The sequence below is a fragment of the Haliaeetus albicilla genome, chromosome 4 (assembly GCF_947461875.1).
Source record: "Haliaeetus albicilla chromosome 4, bHalAlb1.1, whole genome shotgun sequence".
In the NCBI taxonomy this organism is placed as follows: domain Eukaryota; kingdom Metazoa; phylum Chordata; class Aves; order Accipitriformes; family Accipitridae; genus Haliaeetus; species Haliaeetus albicilla.
Window position 1 is genome coordinate 54561594 of NC_091486.1, and position 18005 is coordinate 54579598.

Genomic DNA, 18005 nt, shown 5'->3' on the forward strand with positions numbered 1-18005 from the left:
TCCCTGTTTACCTCCACTGACCCTGCAATCTGAGTGTAAAGCCTTGATATTGACAACCATAATGTTTACCTTCTATGCTGTGCTTGATGATAATCAGACACAATTCTTAAAGCCTGTGCTATGCACAGGCAATCCTGTTGTCATGGGCAGCTGGGGACTAGGCAAGGTGCTGCAAAGAAAGAGATTTGTGGGTCTTTGTGAGTGACCAAGAGAAACAGTTAACTGTCGCCAGCGGTACTGGGAGCAGGTGCTTGATCCTAACACATGCTTATTGTTTTTGTGGTGCTTTGGGGATGGCTGGCAGGAGGGGTCTGGGCACTGTTAAGCTGCCATCCCTCACCGGCTCAGCATCATCAGGGAATGCAGCAATGACCCTTTCTTCCTGGCACCCCAACCTACGTCAGCTGACTAAGTGACAAAGGAAAAAGTCCTCTTGCCTCTGGACTTAGATGCAGTTGAGGCATCTCTCTTCAGGGAGCTTTCACAGGACCCCATGGGAATCTTGCTTCCCATGCCTGAGTTCTCTTCGTGTTGCATGTTTATCTCTTTGTCCCAATACTTTCTTCCTGTAGTACTGAACTCTAAGAAAATAGTACACTGGTCACAGCATAATTGCAAAACATCAAGAATTTATTAATTTCCAAGTAGCATAGAGTCTAAAGTTAGGAGCTGTCTTCATGTTTCTTCATTCTCATTTTAAATCAAGCAAATCTATATACATGTTTTCAGACATCTGTATAAATTATGCAACCAAAGTCAGGGAGAGTTTCTTCTCCTGTTTACACACAGTATTTCCAGAAGCACTCGGAGAGATTCCCACGTTTCTTGTACTGTTTCCTGTCCTTGGTCAAGAAGCGGCCCAGCAAAGCAATTCGAGGATGATTTCCATAGAAAGTCTGTAGTCAAACAGCATTAGAGAGGTTACTGTTGGAGGGTAAATGTTCCCAGTGGGAAAGTATGCTCTTTGCTGCCCCAGCTGATCACCCAGCCCTGTGTTCTGACTGGGGGAAGGAGAGATGGCTGCCCAGTGTGCCCTCTGATTTAGATGATGCACTAAAACTAGTCCCCGTCTTCTGCCTTTATATTTAATTCAGCAGACAAATGAACAGGAATTATGTTTTCCATTTACCTAGTGGTTCATAACAAATCTGATAATACTGCATAGCCTATGTTGCAGTGGGCATTGGGGAGAAATGACATGCAGCTAATACTGGTTAATGTGCTGGCCTGGCCTGGTGAAGCTGACAATTTGCCTTTATTTAGAAAGCTGTTTTTCTGGGGGAAAAAAGTGTGGGTCTTAGAATGGAATGCTCTGGGTTACTTGCTCTTTTTCCTCCCCCCCCCCCTTTTTTTTTTCTTCTCCTCCACTGCTTATCTAACTGCTAAGTGATTCCAGCTTCAAGAACACTGTGGCATACTTTAGTCTATACTGTTTACGAAGTCTGTGGGTCTTAAATGATGTCTCGGTAACAGTTCCATGTAGTTTAAAATGTGGAGTCTTATTTTTCTTGTTTCAGTGACAGATGGTCATTTACTTACCTCTTTGATATTTTCCCTTGGGTTGTAGCTGCTGGGACTAAGACCTGGTAGAGGGGAGACATAATGAAATGTTTTACCATTTAGAAACTGTGAACCTACACAAGTCTATACACTTGACACTGACACTATAGCCAGCAGATGTCTTGAACTGGTATGTTCAGAGGAACAGACAGAAAACGCTTTTGCAGCAGCACAGCCAGTTCTTTCTGTGGCACACAGTTCCAGCAGGATCTGGGACTCTGCAGATGCAAGCTGTACTGTCCTCTTCAGCAGGCATCTGTTATGTCTGTTGCCCCCCAAACCATCTATTGCTATTGATTCTGCACTTTCTGCAAGTATTGATGTTTTTTAAAAGACTGTGCTATTTCATTTTGTCTGCTAGCTCCTTCTAGGCCAATCTTTGCCTTGCCCCAGTTTTGCTATACAAAGGTTTTGCTAAACTAATTTAGAGACTTTTCCTGCTAGTATTGAGCTGCAAGCATGGCTGCTTGGCAGGTTTCCCCGAGGTCCCAGTTAATTAAATGACAGCTGTCTGTTGCCTACATATAATGCTGTATTTCAGTAAATACCCACGAATCGGGGCACAATCTCTGTGGAAGCTGGACATGCAAACCATGGGCACTGTCCCATAAACTGCTGTTGTAAATCCTCACCTGCTTTGTTGTCTTCAGTCAGTGTGCCCAAGAGCTCTGGCAGAAACTGAAGCAGGGAAGTGCTTCCTAGGCTGCCCAACTGCTCTGGATTTAATCTTGAATCTTCATCAGCTGCAAATGGGAGATGACAGAAACAGACATACAGTAAGAGTCTTTTGCTTTGAATCCCTGTTTCAGTCTGTCTCGGATGACTTCTGATCAGGTCTGCTGGCCCCACCTGTTGAAGATTATCATGAAATCACCAGTCATTCATCCTCATTTAAATGAATAAAATGGGGGATAGTTGGTCTTGTTTTTCCTTCCAAAGCTGTGAGAAAAGATACCTTCCTGATGTTAATCTTGGATGCTCATTTCTCTGGCAGATCTTTCTTTAAGAAAGTTTTTTGACCGACAGCAGCCCCTCCCATTGCTTGAGGAACTCACAACCTAATCCTTCTGGTACCCAGCTGTAGACAACCCAAATGTGTATATAATTTTTTTCTTTTTTTTTTTTTAGTCCATATCTTTATCAACTACTTCCTATGCTGGAGCTTTTCTATGAATAAAGACAAAACTTCGTGTTCAAGGCCTATTAACCTGCTCAGTTTCCTGACAATTAAATGCAATAAAATTAGGGGAAGGGCAGGAATAAATGTAAGAAGTCTTAAAGCCTATTTTGGCAGCTATGCTTCTCTGTGTATTTCAATCATCTCCCTCATTTAATGTGTGTATCAGTACAGATATTATTACTTTTTCTGAAACAACAGATTGCTGATACCTGATGGAATTAATTTGTATGTGCATAGAGAATTCAGAATTCTGTAACTAGCTTGTGCCCCACCCCGAGGCAGGTTGCCAGCCGGAGCCCTTAGCGGTGTTATACTTGAGGTAAATAAGGCTTTTGTAATCTGAGCAGTAAATTTCGTCTTTGATAATATATAGCAGACATTCAAAATTGTGGGCTACGAGAGGGTGCTATTATGCAACTCTAGTTGTATAGATGAATATTGTTTTGTAGTTGTACTTTTAGATAATACTGTGGAGTTTTAGTTGCTCTTACCTGCAGGGATGGGTGAGACTCTATAGCTCCTCAATATGAAATATATAAGAAAATAAACTGCTGAAAATAATCCCCCAACATTTCAAAAGCTTGGACCAAGATCAAGAACTTGAAGACCTTGGACATCCACGTTGTTAGTTTGTTCACTGTACGAAAGGACAATTGCAAAGGACAGTGGGGATTTAAATGTAAGACCGAATAAGAATACTGTAACTTCCCTGTGCTATGTGTAGACAATTCACATCTCTAGCCTTGTATTATTTTTTAATTCAGAGCAGTGTTAGCAGGTAAACTTGCTTTGAGATTTAAAAAAAAAAAAAAAACGACAAACCCAAAACCACCCTCTTTGATATAGAGTTCTACTTCTATCTTACCCAGCCTAGAGACTCTTTATATTAGCAAGGAAGATTTAATAAGCCTAATGGACATCTTCAAACAAATGGAGTAATTGTTAGAGCCAGCTTGTTCACCCTATGATGTGATAGATGTTATCCGTACTGAGTCATGGCTGCCTGTAAATGAAAGTTACATAGTGGAAGGCTTGAGAAGATGCTGGCTTAGTGAGTACAAGGTTTTCAAAGCAAACTAGGAACGACTGATATCTATAAACCAGCACAATAGCTGTTGCACCTGCAAAGCAGGTAAGAACAGCCATTTTTTAATAGTCAGCTTTATGCAATAGCTTTGGGTTTGATTAGCCTGTTCTTTCAGAACTCATTTCAGAAACTGTTCCAGCACAGGTCAGGTCTGATGACCGTAACCTTCCAGACTTTGTTGTGCGTTTTTACTGAGCCATTTCAGTCTTGACTTGTAGTGTAATTTCAAACTTTGAGGAGGGCTTTTTCAAGCAAAAATTTATTCTTTTGCTGGACTGAATGGAATCTACGTTACTGCAAACAAATAGCATGCTCAATACATTGCTATTTTTTGTAGTGTAAGACAGACTTGCCCGTTCTTGATCTAAGTAGGACTGTATTAATCTTTGCAGTAGGTTTCCCCCTTTTTAAATACACCTTCAGTTAAACATAGCTCATTCTAAAGCGTAGCAAGAGGAGAGACCGTACAGCCAAGTTTCTTTAAATTACCCAGTGCCTACTAATGCTGCTTCAAAGACAGACACTGTATAAGCCAGCTTGCGTTCAGTGCCAGAAGGCTCAGGTACCTTTGCCTCCTGGATCTCAAAGCAGCAGGAAGAAATATTTAGGGCACCCAACCTCCCCGTTTACATGACTAGCACCCACGGATGGTGTCACTTGCGCTGCTGGTGTTCGGAAGATATTCCTGCTTTTTCTACAGCTCATCAGCACAGATAAAGGCCCCTTGGAAAGCATACCTGCTTCTCTTCTGGTTTTGCTGCTCTAGCCCCTGCTTTATGACCATTAAAATCAAAAGACTCTTACCTGAGAGTTGATAAGACATCTCACTGGCATTGATGATGGGGAGAGACGAGAGAGGATAGGAGAAGCCGATAATAATGAGACAGCAGAATACCAGCTTATGCATCATTGCTGTGTTGAATATATTTTGTCTTTGTCTACCCCTGTAACTCAGAACTCCTGTCTGACTGTTGCCTCTGCTCCCAGATTCACCCGTTATATAGCCACTCATGACCTCATAAATATCATCATGTTCTCTCCCCCCCTTCAAAAAAAAAAAAATCCAATGAATTTATTGCCCATTGATTCTAAATGGAAACCACTTTGCATTGATGTAATTTTTCAAGGTAACAGTTCATAGACAATAAATTTACTGTCTTATAGCTTGGTGTACAAAATGGATATTATATCAAACCAAGCACAGTAAAGTTTATAAATCTGGCATTAAAAAAAAAAAGTAACTTCCAGTTATAAATCATGAGTTAACAAAAGGGTCAGACGTTGGTTGAAATGACCAGGGCAATAAGACAGCTGATTTATGAGCCTTAGCAGGCTTGACGCAAAGCATCTGATATGAAATGCACTTTTTTTTTTTTTTTTTCATTTTGTGAGATGGATGGATGTGTTGTGTTGTATTTGGGGTTCTTGTGCCAGAAAAAGTAAAAGAGTTGGGGAGTTAAAATATCTAGTTAATTTACAAAGAGAATGTTAGGGAAGTTCATTCTGGGGTGGTTTGGGTTTTTCCCCCCCCCCCCCCCCCCTTGTAGCATTTCACATCTATTTATTTGAGAAGACTTCATCCAGTGTTGCCCTAGAGAATTGTCTTGGCAGAGAAAGTACAGCCTCCATCTGGAGACTTGCTTGGTACATATAAACTACTTTGGTTGATATTAAACACAGGTCCCTCACTAGACTGGGAGACCCTTTTCTATTTTGCTTATCTTCTCTTTCCCTCAGTTGGAGCTACTTAATTCTGTGTCTGCTAGCTAGGTTTTTTTCCCTGTTTGCTTTTTGCTTTTATTTAATGCTAGCACGGTAGTTGCTATATGTAATCTCCTAACTTTAGTCTTTATTTCTCTCCATCTAGCATATTGTCTTCTCTGCTTGCAATTTCATTTTTCATATCAAAGAGCAAGGACTGACTGGACTGGTCTGTCATCCTCGTTCTGTATGAAGTATCTAACCCAACCATATAGAGCCTTGAAAATAAAAAAAGTAAGTTTATGCCAATTTTCTTTCCTTTAGGTGGTGAGAAGATTATGCCTGTTCAGGTTCATAATAAATTGAGGTTTGGTAATTTTCTTTCCTGCTTCTAATCAAATGTTTGTGCCTTCAAATACTGTGTAAAATACTACGAAATCCAACTAATGTTACTAAAGTTCTTTCCCTGTGCTGAATTGCGTGATAATTGTAAGTTGTAAAAGGAGTGAAGGATCTGCTTCCTTTTTCCTTTATTGACATTTCCTGTTGAAGATTAATTTTTGTATTATAAGTTCTGTGGCTCCTAGGCCTAATTTCAAATTGGCTACATCTGTCGTATAGAACAGATGTATTTCTGCTGCAGGTCTAATTCCAGGAGAGCATGCCCCACACATGCACAGTTAACAGGTTGTCCAGAAAAGCTGTGGACCCTGTGAATCACCGAATGGTTGAGGTCAGAAGGCATCTCTGGAAATCAGCTAGTCTAACACCCCCTGCTCAAAGCAGGGTCAGCCAGAGCAGTTTGTCCAGGAGTGTGTCCAGTCAGGTTTGAATAGCTTCAAGGATGGAATGGGACAGAATTTCAAAACTAAGCTTGACAAGGCCCTGAGCATCCCCATGTAAGGTCAAATGCTCTGCTTTGAATGCAGAGGTGGGGAGTGGGAGAGGTAAGAGAGGACCTTCAGAGGTCCTTCCAACCTAAACTTTTCTATTCTCCTGTGTGTACAGAGAGGTCTAGTATTGACTTATAGAATACATGCTGCAGGTGTCTGAAGTACAAATGGTGTTTCTCTGGACTTCTCTTTGCTGAAGTGAGTGGATATGACAAAAGAATTTCTCTACAGAATTAACCTAATACATTTTATATGCCTCTTGTCCTGTGCTTCCCTACGAGAGAAATAAGTAGCTAGTGAGGAATTCTCTCCTCATCTGAGTCATGCAACTCTTCGTTCCAAAACTGCAGACAGTAATTAGGTCTGATTTGATGCATGATCTCACTGTTGGTGCTGGATGCTCTGTACAAATGCTTCTCCTTCAGTGAACTATCAATGACAATGGCATTATCAATATTTGCTCTGAGCATCCTCCAAGGAAAGCTAATGAAGCACTCTTCACAAGCAACTTATGTCCTTTGTCTTCTCTCAAGGAAGTCTCAGCCTCTTAGAGCCATCATGAAGTGCGTCATGTGGAAGTTGGGCAACTTGCCCGCAGCTTATTGCCTTTACTCAGATTTGAAGTTGTCACTTGGACACTCTTTCCTCTACCAAAATGTCAAAGGCATTTTCCTCAGGGGACAGTGCACACGTCATCAGGCAAAGCAAAGAAACAGCTCATCCTAAACAAAGGTACAAAACCCTGAATACATGGGTGGGGGAAGTAAATGTGAATTGCACTTTGAAAACTTGGAAATTGATTTGCAAGAAATAGTGTTAATTTTTATCAAAACTACTCTTTTGTGGGAAAACTTTTTTAAGTTCTTATTTATGCTAATAGACTTTCTTTCAAGTGCTTCAGTTTAAAATAACAGGGCAGCAGCAGTCCAGATAAACTACCTAGCAAGCTCCGAATAGTAAGTATATGCTACCCTATCATAAAAGATTATCCTTAATTATCAGAAGAAACAACTATTCTTGGTTTAGAATAATGGCTCATGAAGAATAATTTGCTAATGAAGTCAAGAAAACTCTTTTAAAAAATAAGACACAACAAAACCAGCCAAAAACACACCCCAAAATTATCCACCTTCTATGTAGAACAGTAAGGATGAAATCTAATCTATAACGCAAAAGTTCTTTCCCATTTTAAAGTGCTTTATGATAAGTAAACACGAATTATTTTAGTCAAGTATTGCAACACTTGGCAAAAGCAGAAATTTAAGAGAAGACGTGATTTAGCAGTAACATTTGTATGAGGGACTTCTTCCTAGGATGTAAATTTTGGTGTAACGTTTTAGCTTGAATTTAGGTTGCATGAAGAGAGGCGTGCAGTAGAATGTTTTTGTATTGACACTGTAATTGCAGATGAGCTTATTATATAAATCTCCAGCTCTTCCTTGAATTTTACTAGATTTTTTTAACTTAACATCTTGTTTCAGTGAGTTATACATGTTGGCTGGTGTGAGAGAAAAAAATATTTGCAGTGTTATTTATTTCCCTGCTAGGGTCTAGCGTATCATTTAGGGGTTTGGGTTTTTTTGCTTTGCTGTCACTGCTGGCTTAGCAGATATCTGTCCTCATTAACACCTAAGAAGTTAACTTTAACATAACATTTCTCATTTTAGCTAATTATTCAGCTTTGTAACTTGATTATTAGATCTATTTTGCATACTGAAATAGCTGCCTTGTGAGGTCATACTTGCAATAAGAGTTTTCCTGCCACTAGCTTGCATTGCCTTATGTATACTCTGCATTTTAGACTGTACTGAAAATAGCCAGCTGTGAGACTGAGCGGATCAAAGGAAAAAACTAACCATAACTTGGGCACTTGCTGTTAACTTCCTTTTTTGAAGATGATGCTTCTGCCTGCTGTGCGCAAGCTGTAGCATAGCGCATGTGGTGTATGTTCTGTATAACCAAATAGCACTATACGGTGCTACACATATTTGGGTACGCATATTAGTATTTCTGTCTTCTGAATTTCTCTCAGTTATGTAAGATCTCTGAGAGGTTCTGACCTAGGTTTTCTTGTTCTGTGGTGGGTTGGAGGTGCATAGGTGAGTATGTGTGCTTAACTGAACACATGCCTCTGCGTAAATGAAGATGGCAGGTCCGTAGGCCTTTCTGAAGATATTTTATTTTGCTACAGAATTGGCAAGTGGTCTAAAAATTCTCTAGTACAGGATCACAGCTGCCAAAACATTGCTCCTTTGTAGTATAGTTTCCACCAGTTTGAGGGGGAAAAAACCCTCTTGATTTTTGGCCCTGCTGGGCTGGCACACTGTAGTCTGGGTATATTCTCCAAGTGAAGCTTGACAAACTGGTCCTTAATTCCCCTGTCCTCTCAGCACTACAGAATTAGCAAACTGAAGCTTCACACTGTTTGACATGAAGGAAAGTAAGTCTGGCATGACTGGAGCTTGGAAATTCAGCACATCGATATCTTATGGGAATCAGATTCTGGATAATGCAGCCACAAACAGAGGAGCAGAGACCAGATCTTGAAATAAGGTTTCTTCCACAAAAAATGTAATGGAACTAACTATGCAATTACAGTTTATTTTTAAAACTGAAATTATGAGAGCAGGCAGTATAAGGAAAGAGAGGAAAGCTTCTGCAGCAAGAATGGAACTTTCTCTTTACCTTTCTCCTGTTCTCGCAAGGTATCCCAAATAATCTGTTCAACCCTAATAAGAAATTATGGTCTGGACTAAAGCAGAATAAGAACTTCTTTGTCTCATTTTTCTGGTCAGCACACTGCACAGAAATGAGTGCAAACCAGCCTTGCTAAAAGGCATAGGCTGTTGGTCAGTGACTATCCATACTTGCACTCTCATTTCATCAGTCCCAGGTATAGAGCAAGCTGGAGACTTGTGCTCGTTTTCTTCAGAGATGCATGTCTGCTTCTGCAGCACTGCTTGCATTTGGAACCAGTAAAAGTTTCAAAGTTGTGCTTCTTTGTTGCAGAGAAGTCTGTTGTGAGGCTTTTTCAAGGCAAAGTACTGGATTTTTGGAGATCTTCCAATAATCCAGAGTAGTCCAAATGAGCTCTGATGTGAGACACAGTGCACCAATCCTTTCCTTCCTGGTGTGGGGAGTGTGAATGGAGAGAACTGTTGAGGAAGAGCTGGGATAGGTGAACACGTTTTCCTGTTTGGTTTTCTGAATAGGGGTAATTAACTTTTGGGTGGCTGTATTTTTTAACAGCCAGCCAGTGTGCCTCGACCAGTGACAGGTACCTCATTTTTTCAGACTGCGTTTCAAAGAAAAGAAACCTTCTCTCTCTGCTCATGCTGGCTTTGTCCCTTGGTGGGTTTGAGGGAGCTGATAATGGAATTCCTGCCCCGGGAGGTGGCGCTGAGAAACCTCCTGAAAAAGGCTGGAGCGACCAGGGTCCGGGCGCGGGGCTCGAGTCCGGTGTCACAGGCAGTGCGGTATAGAATTAAAATTTACAAAAGACAGCTAAATTGGGGGAAAGTAACTGTGTGGCATTGGTTTTGTTGTTTGGGGGGGGTGTCCACTTTTCTTTTCTGAAAAAGGTCTTGTTTCTCTTCCCTTCTTGCATACGTATATGTTTCTCAGCTAAAGAACTCTTGCCTTTTTTGAAGAATGATTAAATAAGGTCAAGAGACTTTTACTCTGGAGGAATTATCCATACAATGTATTCCTTAGACATTAGTTTTTCTTGAGTAGCCTCACTGATAGGAGTCAGCATCACTGCTTGTGTTGGAACTGCATCGGAAGCTCAGTCTACTAAAAAGCACCACAACACTTATGTGGATCTGAGTAAAGCAGACAGTCGGGTCAGGACAGCGTCTTCACTCTTGAATGTTCTTGTATGATCTACTCTGCTTTCTCATTCTTTTTCCTTCTTGTAATGCCTTTGCTGTCTTGGCATTTCTGGAAGCAGTCAAGGCTTCTTCTCATGTTAAGAAGCTTGGAAGGCCTGCCGTTGTTATCTGGTTTAACTCTCTGAAACCACAGCTAAAGCATTTTGTGCAGGATTTCGACCTTCGTGAGGCTTTTAAGTAGCAGCCCCTTTGTTAGTCCAACCTTAGGCCTTGTTCCGTTCCATGTACTAGTTTACCTTTCTTCTCCCTTCCTGCTTGTGCTGTTGTTACGCTCCTGGCACTGTTCCTCTGTCTGCAGTGCCCAGCCTTGTCTCTCTGTCTGCTCTAGGTGGAAGTGTAGGGGGTGGAAAGAAAGAAGGAGCTTTTAAAGGGAGGGTTTGGGAAGGTGCTTGCAGGACTCAGTCCTTGTTTTGGCCTCGGCACAGGACCATGGACAGGGAACACGGAGGGTGACACTGGGCGCTGCTGGAGTCCTTGTGGCTGCACAGGCACAAGTGTATTTATGGTGTATGAATCAATGAATATACTGAATAAAGCTGCCTTTTTTTTTTTTTTCTTTACACTAATTGTCTTCTCGTTTGGTGAGAAAATGGACATCCTCAGCAAATAGAGCTATGGAGTTTAGCGTTGTTTCCTGTTCCCCTCCATCCTTGAGCACGTAAGCTTGTTCACATCTCTGCCTCCCTGTGGTTCTGGTCTCAAGAGATCCTAACTTCCAGTCAGCCTTGGTCCTGTCCCTGCCGGTCCACGTGTCCTGGGCTGTCTGAGAGCATCTGTAGGGACGAACTGAGCAGTGGGGAATAGTTGCCAAACTAAGTATCCAGTGACCTTGCTGTATTTGTTCTCAGGCTGATTAGCTTGGATGATTCCCATCAGCTATGGTCCTTTGTAACTGAAAATACAGTGTATTATGTTGATAGCTTTTTTCTGAAAATGTTTAAATAACTAGTAGGAACCAAATACTACTTCTTATATATTTTGTGAGAGCAACATTATTCAGAAAGCAGTTTTAATTTGTATAGGCATTGAAACAGAACCCTTGCTCGTTGTAGAGCTGAAGAGCATGAAGGAATAGCCCTATGCTCTGAGAACAAGATAATAAAAACTATAGGTTGATATATATATATCGTGACATTGCAGGGGGTTCATGTAAAACTGCTAGATAATTTTTTCTACTACTGTCCATTACTATACTATCTCAGCACAGATCATACAACTTTTATTTTATTATGATTTAATTAAATCAATTTTCCTCTGTCTGCCAGAGCAAAAGCACAGGCTGGAGGCCTTCAGCATGGCATGAAGATGCATATGTGGTCTAGGGGATATATTGGGGAGCAATACTCACTGAGGTAGTTTTAGGGATTGCCTTGGAGAGAAGGAATCAAATTTTGTGCCTGCTATGTGTCCATAGCAGGTTTTGCTACAAATGATGGGAGCAGCCATGCTTGAATCTTCTGTCAGAGGCAACTGATATGCTGCAAAACAAAGCTCACAAGTGCAGAAGCTTATGTTCACTGTGGATGATTAGGTAGCATGATGCTTTAGAAAAACAGCCAAACACAGTGCAGGCTTAACGGCAGCCTTCTATCTGTATGTATTACAATACAGACAAAAAGACCTTACTAAACATAAATGAATGATTACCTTTTCTTGTTTGTTGTTGTTTATAGTACTATATAATAACCTGCCTTTTTCTGCAACTGTGGATCACGAGTACCTTGTATTCCTGTATATTCACAGTAGTTTTTCTATGCTAGGGTATCTTTGTATCTTTTGACTTTTGCATAAGTACTGTTGTTATATAGAATACAGTATATTCGTAGTCTTATCAGCAGTACATATTATAAATATTTTATTTAAAAAAAAACAAACAACAACAACAATAGCACAGTCTTCCTGAGGTTTAATTTAGGTTGTGATAAGAAATTATCAAGCTAATCCTGCTGCAGAGCTAGGTGACTGCTGCATGCTATGACATTTTCACTCTTGTTCTGTTCTTAGACTTAGACCATTCATTATTTTTTGTTAAGCATATTATTGAGGGGTTTTCCATACAAATGATTGTCCTGGAGCCTGCCCACACAAACATCTGTACAGCTGAGGATTTAAAGAAATGAACTTCAGCTTTAATATTTCTGTCTCCTAAGGCTTCGAGTGCAACTTTGAAAAAAAATGGTATTACTAATGTCAAAAAGGGAAGCAGCAATACCCTGCTGATTCTTTTCTTTGGATGTAGTAGTTTGGATGATGGGGTGGGCAGGCCAGGCTGTCTTGCACTTTTTCTGGCACAACGTGAAGAAGTGCAGAAACACTAAAGCAGCAAATCGCAAGAGATGGATGAGGCATAAGAGTTGTCTTCCAGATTTCCCTGCTTGAGCCTGCTTCGTACTCTGTTAATTGCACAGTGCTCTGCCTCGTTAGTTTCTTGTTACAAACCATTTTATCAGAAACTTATTAAGATTTTGCTGTCTCTGAACATGGTGCCCTGTTTCATTATCTAAAAGAGCAAGAGGGTAAGGGCTTGCATCTACAGTGGGGATGGAACAAAGGCAATTTTGTCAGAGGTGTCCTTATGCTTTTCTTTATTTTTCTGTCCACATTTTCACATTTGGTATACACATGTTCTTCCTGTTTTTACCACAGAGGCTTAGGATCACTTACCACTCTAACAACTGATATTAGAGGACAAATTTCAGGTAGTTCTGTAGAAGTTCAGTGCGTGGGCAGGAGCCACTGTAATTAAAAAGGTATCCTAATAATCACTGGCATTTAACTGTCTAACTTAGCGTAGGCAGTAAATGAATAGCTCACAAAAGCAGACTTTAATTTTTAATTTTGCTTTCCAAGTGCATAATCTCTTTAATCTTTCACTACTTGGAGGATTTTTTGTTAATTAAATGGAATCTCTGCAAGCTCGGTGATTCACATTTCAGGACAAATACGTGTACTTAACAGGTGGAAAGTTGGCATAGGTCTCACTGGGCAACTTGAGCTTTAAAGCAGTTCTTTCAAGGTTATTTTGTAAATGAAAGCATGTATCTTGGCAGTCAGCCACGTAGAATTTTCCCTTCACTGTTCAAGAGATGGGAATTATTTGATAAACTGGAATCCGCTACAAGCGTTAACTGATTTTCTCTGTGATGACTGACTGACTTTCTGACTTATCTTGACTGGAGTGGAAAGCTTTCCCTGGGGATGGGAGTGATCAACAGGAGTAGGAATTAACAAAGGTGAAGGAAGCAGGTATCAGATCTTTGTCTTCTGGTTTGGCAAGTTGAATGTTTCTTGCTACACTGGAACTAAGTAATGGGAGCAAAATCCCCTTTCCTGCAAGAACTCCCAAGGCAGATTTACAATATAAGAAGAGTTCTGTAGAGCAGTCACTATTTAGCCTGTTACTCTTATTCCTGTACTACATATGCATTTTTTATGAGTGAGGCTTGTAACAGACAGGACCAACTGGTTACTGCTGAGCAGAGTCTGCACAAGAAACATGGAAATAAGAAAAATTCACCTGTGCATGGAAGCGTATGCTTTCCATCCCTGGAAGAGTGGGATTGGGACCTGTATCACAAGGAAGGGATACATATCTGATGTGCTTGTTGTAGCACAGTCCTGTCTTTTCTTTTTATGGTCTTGCTGCCAGCTGTGTAGCTCCTTTCTTCTAATGTGCCGGAGAACCATCTGGTTAAGGAGAACCCTCATATAGCAGGAGGTGAAGGATATGTAAGACCAGGAAAGGAAATGCTGCAGATCTTTGCAAAGAACAACATTCAAACTAGCTTTTAGATGCCATTTGTGATGATCTTAAAGGTCTTTTCCAACCTAAATTATTCCATGATTTCTTCTCTTGTTCCATCCATTTCTCCACTAGTCCTTATGACAATCCTCCTTCCTTAAGCTGGAGAGGGTGATGGGGAGGTATTTCTGGCTGTTTGTAACTGCTCAGATGTATTCTTGGCCTTTTCAGCTGAGGAAGTAGGTCACTTCACAAAGCCTAGAGCATGCATATAGTATCCCATCCCAGCACCCATGTAGCTTTTCTAAAAATCCTCTACAAGACAAGCAGGATTTATGCTTAGAAGGAAATAATCCATTGCAAACCACCATCTGTGGAAATAGAATAGTGCGGGAAGCCTCCAAAGCCTTCTTCATTTACTCTACTCGTTTCTGCCACCATACTAATGTTTTATTTACAGGATGATCTCCTTCTGTGTCATTAGGAATGACTGGAAGAAGGTGCAGAAACCGTTATATAAGGTAGGATAATTAGTACTGCCACAGCACAGTAAAACCTTTTCCTGTTCTGTAATTCCCTGAGGCATATTTAATCACTCTCGAGAAGCACATAAATGCTACATGTTACAGCCTTGCTGTTCCATGTGAGAAGTATTCTGATTGTAGCCTACCCTATTGATGAATGCAGACATAGTGAGATGCAATGGCAAGAGAATATGCTACGGTCATATCTGCTGGCTTCCCGAGTAGAGCGCCTGTTCAGATTTCTAAATCCTTTGACTCTCAAGTTAAAGAAAAGAACAGCAGCTTCCTTTTCTCTTATTAGAACTCATAAGTTTGAGGAAACCATCCAGCATTTTCTGTGGTTACACCTGTACTTCTATACGGTAATACAAAAAGATGCATTATTAAGGGTGGCTGTAACACTGATAATGTCAATCTCTTTTTGGCCTTCTGATGGGATTGCAGCTTGATAAGACAACTGTGGTGCTGAACTGCAGTGTTGCAGCTCCTCTGGAGTCGATGATGTTTCTTCCTACCACTGCTTTCATATACCTGTTCATTGTGTTTTCCATTCTCGTTTAAGAAAAATATGTTATGCTTTAGATACTTCAGTAAATTTTGCTTTAGGCATGTATGTACATTTTCTTTAGAATTGTGTTCTACTCTTTCAAAGTTGCTCTAAAATTTGTATAAAGGTGCACTGAGTAGAAGTAGTGTGGTGCCTTTTTTTTTCCTTTTGGGTTTTTTTTTGCCTGCTTACAGGCCTGTATAGTGTCCTCTTCAGGTTAAATGGTTTATACTTGTTCTAAATGGAAAGTATCAAAATATCAATGCTGTGAATATTAGAAGGATTTTTTTTTTAATAGAAATGTTTCTCAAGTCTATAGTGTTGTAGCTAAAGGCAAATTGTCTCTTTCACCTCTCCATCTACCTTCTTTTTCCAGAATTGCATTTGTTCTAAACCTGCTGAAATCCTTGTGTACAGGAGAAAAGAGAGCTAATGTAACCTAAGATTTGGTTTAAAACTGACTTAAATGGGTAACTCGGACAGTTTATTTCAGTTTTGAAATGGCTTGTTTTAGTTTGGATTATGTAAACTGAGAGTAGATTTAACAGGTTTAAGATACACTATGATAAGTCATCCTTAAACTGAGGTAGGTGTCTTTGTATGGGGTTTTGCACTTGGTAAATCAAATAAAATCTGATTTATTTCCTTAATGCAAACAGGTTAGACAAACAGGAGAGATTTTCCCTGATTTCAGTGGGTGTTCAGCTGGTGGGTTTTTTTTCATTAAAATACAATCCAGTTTGCTTCAGAGTATTGCAGGAATAGTCTGCTGCTTTAACTGGCAGGCACCCAGGATCTAGAAGGTGAAAGGAAACATAGTAGGTGATATCATAACAAACTCTTGCCAAATTGAGGTTAGAGGGAATTTCCATTTTCTTTGTAGATGGTATTAAAAGTTCTTATTTACAGTGAGGGCAGTGACGGCATCCAACAGCTTTCTTCGTGCTAGTTCCAGGGATAGATAGGAGGATGCTCAGCCATCTGTTCCTGATGCACAGCTAACACAAACCCTGTGGGATGGAGAACCTCCTTTGGCAGGTTCTGAAGAAAGCACTGTATCAGGGAAGGCTTGTTCCTGGCTGAGAGAACTGAGGTAACACTTGGTGACAGAATAAGACTTTGTATCATTTTAATAGTGAAACTTACCTTGACTGTTTATCACCTGTTTAAAAAGCAAGTGGAGTGGTGCAAGTTGCCTGTGTAGTACTATTTCCTATGTGTTAAGTCTCTTCAGAGTGGACCGTCTCCTGTGGAGGTATTTGCATCATTAGTGTTAGTATCAGAATGACTGTCAGGGAAGAGTATGCTTCTATCCTATGAAGGATCTGATAGAAAGACTGAAAATAAGAAACCATATTCTGGTTTTAAAAAATGATATGATGTTTATATGTTTGAGAGGAGCTATTACAGTTTCAGAGTCTCTATCATCCAGAAGTATCAGGCATAGAAATGCACAGGCGTGCCTGTAGAAGAGAGGAAAGTGAGAAACAGAAAGCCTTTTGCTATGAACCTTTTGCTTTCCTTAGCCACACAACTCTTACAAGAAATTATGAAGCCAAGACATGTGACAAACATGGTTTTAATTACTGATGCCAGTAACTGTGCCAGGAAATGGTGCTAGTTCTGGAAGCAATAAAAAACCAGCAGGCTCTCCTGCTCAAAATTATCTTTAAAGAGGATTTGTCTCCTTTTTCCATGCTTTCAGAACTCTGCCTGACATCACCTGGGCCTCCACACACAGTCTGGCTAAAAGGACACTTTCTGACTTCCAAGAAAAACAAATGGAAATGCAAAAAGCTTGCATCTGGCCTGTTACCTCATCGTCAGCCACCTGGGCTGCTTGAGAGTCGCCATGGCATTCCCAGTTCCTTTTTGCTTGCTACATAATAAATTAAAAAGACTGTTGAGAAAAGAGACATTCACAGAAAGCAGACAACACTTAGAGCTCAAAGAGTTAGGAGGACTGATATGCATTATTTCTACATGAACTGTATGTTCAGTAAAAGCTCCCTGTGAAGCCAAGATGCACGTGATCTATCCATTATTTTTCCTCACCAAAAAATACTTCTTTTCCACAGCCCTGGTTCTGAATTATGGACAGTTAGGCTTTACTCCTTCCTTCTGCCATAATTACCAGTAGTCAAAGATACACAGTGCAGTCTGTCCCCCTTCACTCTTGCTGGATGAAGGATTTTACAGTGCTTAATATGCATGTGGGAAGGCTGTCATCCTCTGTGTTAAGAAACAGACAAATTCAGCCACAAATTCTGTTCAGGAAAGCTAGTAGAAGCTTAATTCTAATGACAATGTTCTTTTAATCTAGTCATTGATGATCCCTAAATCGTACTGTGCAACGTTTTTACAAAAGCTTGAGAGAACAAAACATTCAAAAAATTGCATGTGGCATCCTGACTTATTTAGATCAGATGCCTATACCATTTCTGCTTCTGTGACTTGTATAGTAGCCACTTGTCAACCACCAATCTGCACATTATCTAGCTTTGACTGATGTTTTAATAGCTGCTGTGGATTTTTTCAGGAGATGAAAGAATAATTTTAAAAGGAAAAAAGGAAGCTACAAATATGTGGCTTTTTTGCAGATGCTAACTTCCGAGCAAACTTAATTGATGAGTCTGCCCATTGCATTTCCATAGCATACTGCCAGAAGTGGTTTTACAGCTGTTTCTGCTACATGCATAGTGAAAAGAAGAATTTAAGCAAATCCTTTAGTACTTTTAAATAAAAATATCTATCTATGTGGGGTCTAGAACGGGAACAAGCTTCTAATACATTTGTTCTATGTGATCACAGTGAAGGCAAATTCCACAACATGCAACAATTAATTATGTTCAAGGAAGTGCATGATTCTATGGGTATA

General features: G+C 40.3%; 1 protein-coding gene and 2 long non-coding RNA genes across 3 annotated transcripts; 1 reads left to right on the top strand and 2 right to left on the bottom strand.

Moving 5' to 3' along the window:
* Window positions 1-609: 609 nt before the first annotated feature.
* Window positions 610-4844, bottom strand: UTS2 (urotensin 2). The gene is made up of 4 exons (XM_009925901.2): window positions 4632-4844; window positions 2193-2303; window positions 1540-1583; window positions 610-896 (listed from the first exon to the last, which is right to left on the bottom strand). The coding sequence occupies exons 1-4, from the start codon at window positions 4837-4839 to the stop codon at window positions 780-782; spliced, it is 480 nt and encodes a 159-aa protein (XP_009924203.2). The 5' UTR covers window positions 4840-4844; the 3' UTR covers window positions 610-779.
* An 848-nt stretch (window positions 4845-5692) lies between these two features.
* LOC138685239 (uncharacterized) lies at window positions 5693-17112 on the top strand. Its single transcript, XR_011324527.1, has 3 exons — window positions 5693-5822; window positions 6955-7153; window positions 16833-17112. It is a non-coding gene; the product is annotated as an uncharacterized lncRNA (long non-coding RNA).
* Window positions 15746-16855, bottom strand: LOC138685240 (uncharacterized). Its single transcript, XR_011324528.1, has 2 exons — window positions 16035-16855; window positions 15746-15923 (listed from the first exon to the last, which is right to left on the bottom strand). It is a non-coding gene; the product is annotated as an uncharacterized lncRNA (long non-coding RNA).
* Window positions 17113-18005: the final 893 nt, after the last annotated feature.

Bases quoted from the DNA above. Each gene is read 5' to 3' on its own strand.
- UTS2 (XM_009925901.2), bottom strand. From the start codon at position 4,839: ATGAGTGGCTATATAACGGGTGAATCTGGGAGCAGAGGCAACAGTCAG. The intron at 2,304-4,631 runs GTAAGAGTCTTT...TCCCATTTGCAG, and splicing joins GATGTCTTATCAACTCTCAG to CTGATGAAGATTCAAGATTA. The intron at 897-1,539 runs GTAAGTAAATGA...GTTTGACTACAG, and splicing joins CAAGGGAAAATATCAAAGAG to ACTTTCTATGGAAATCATCC.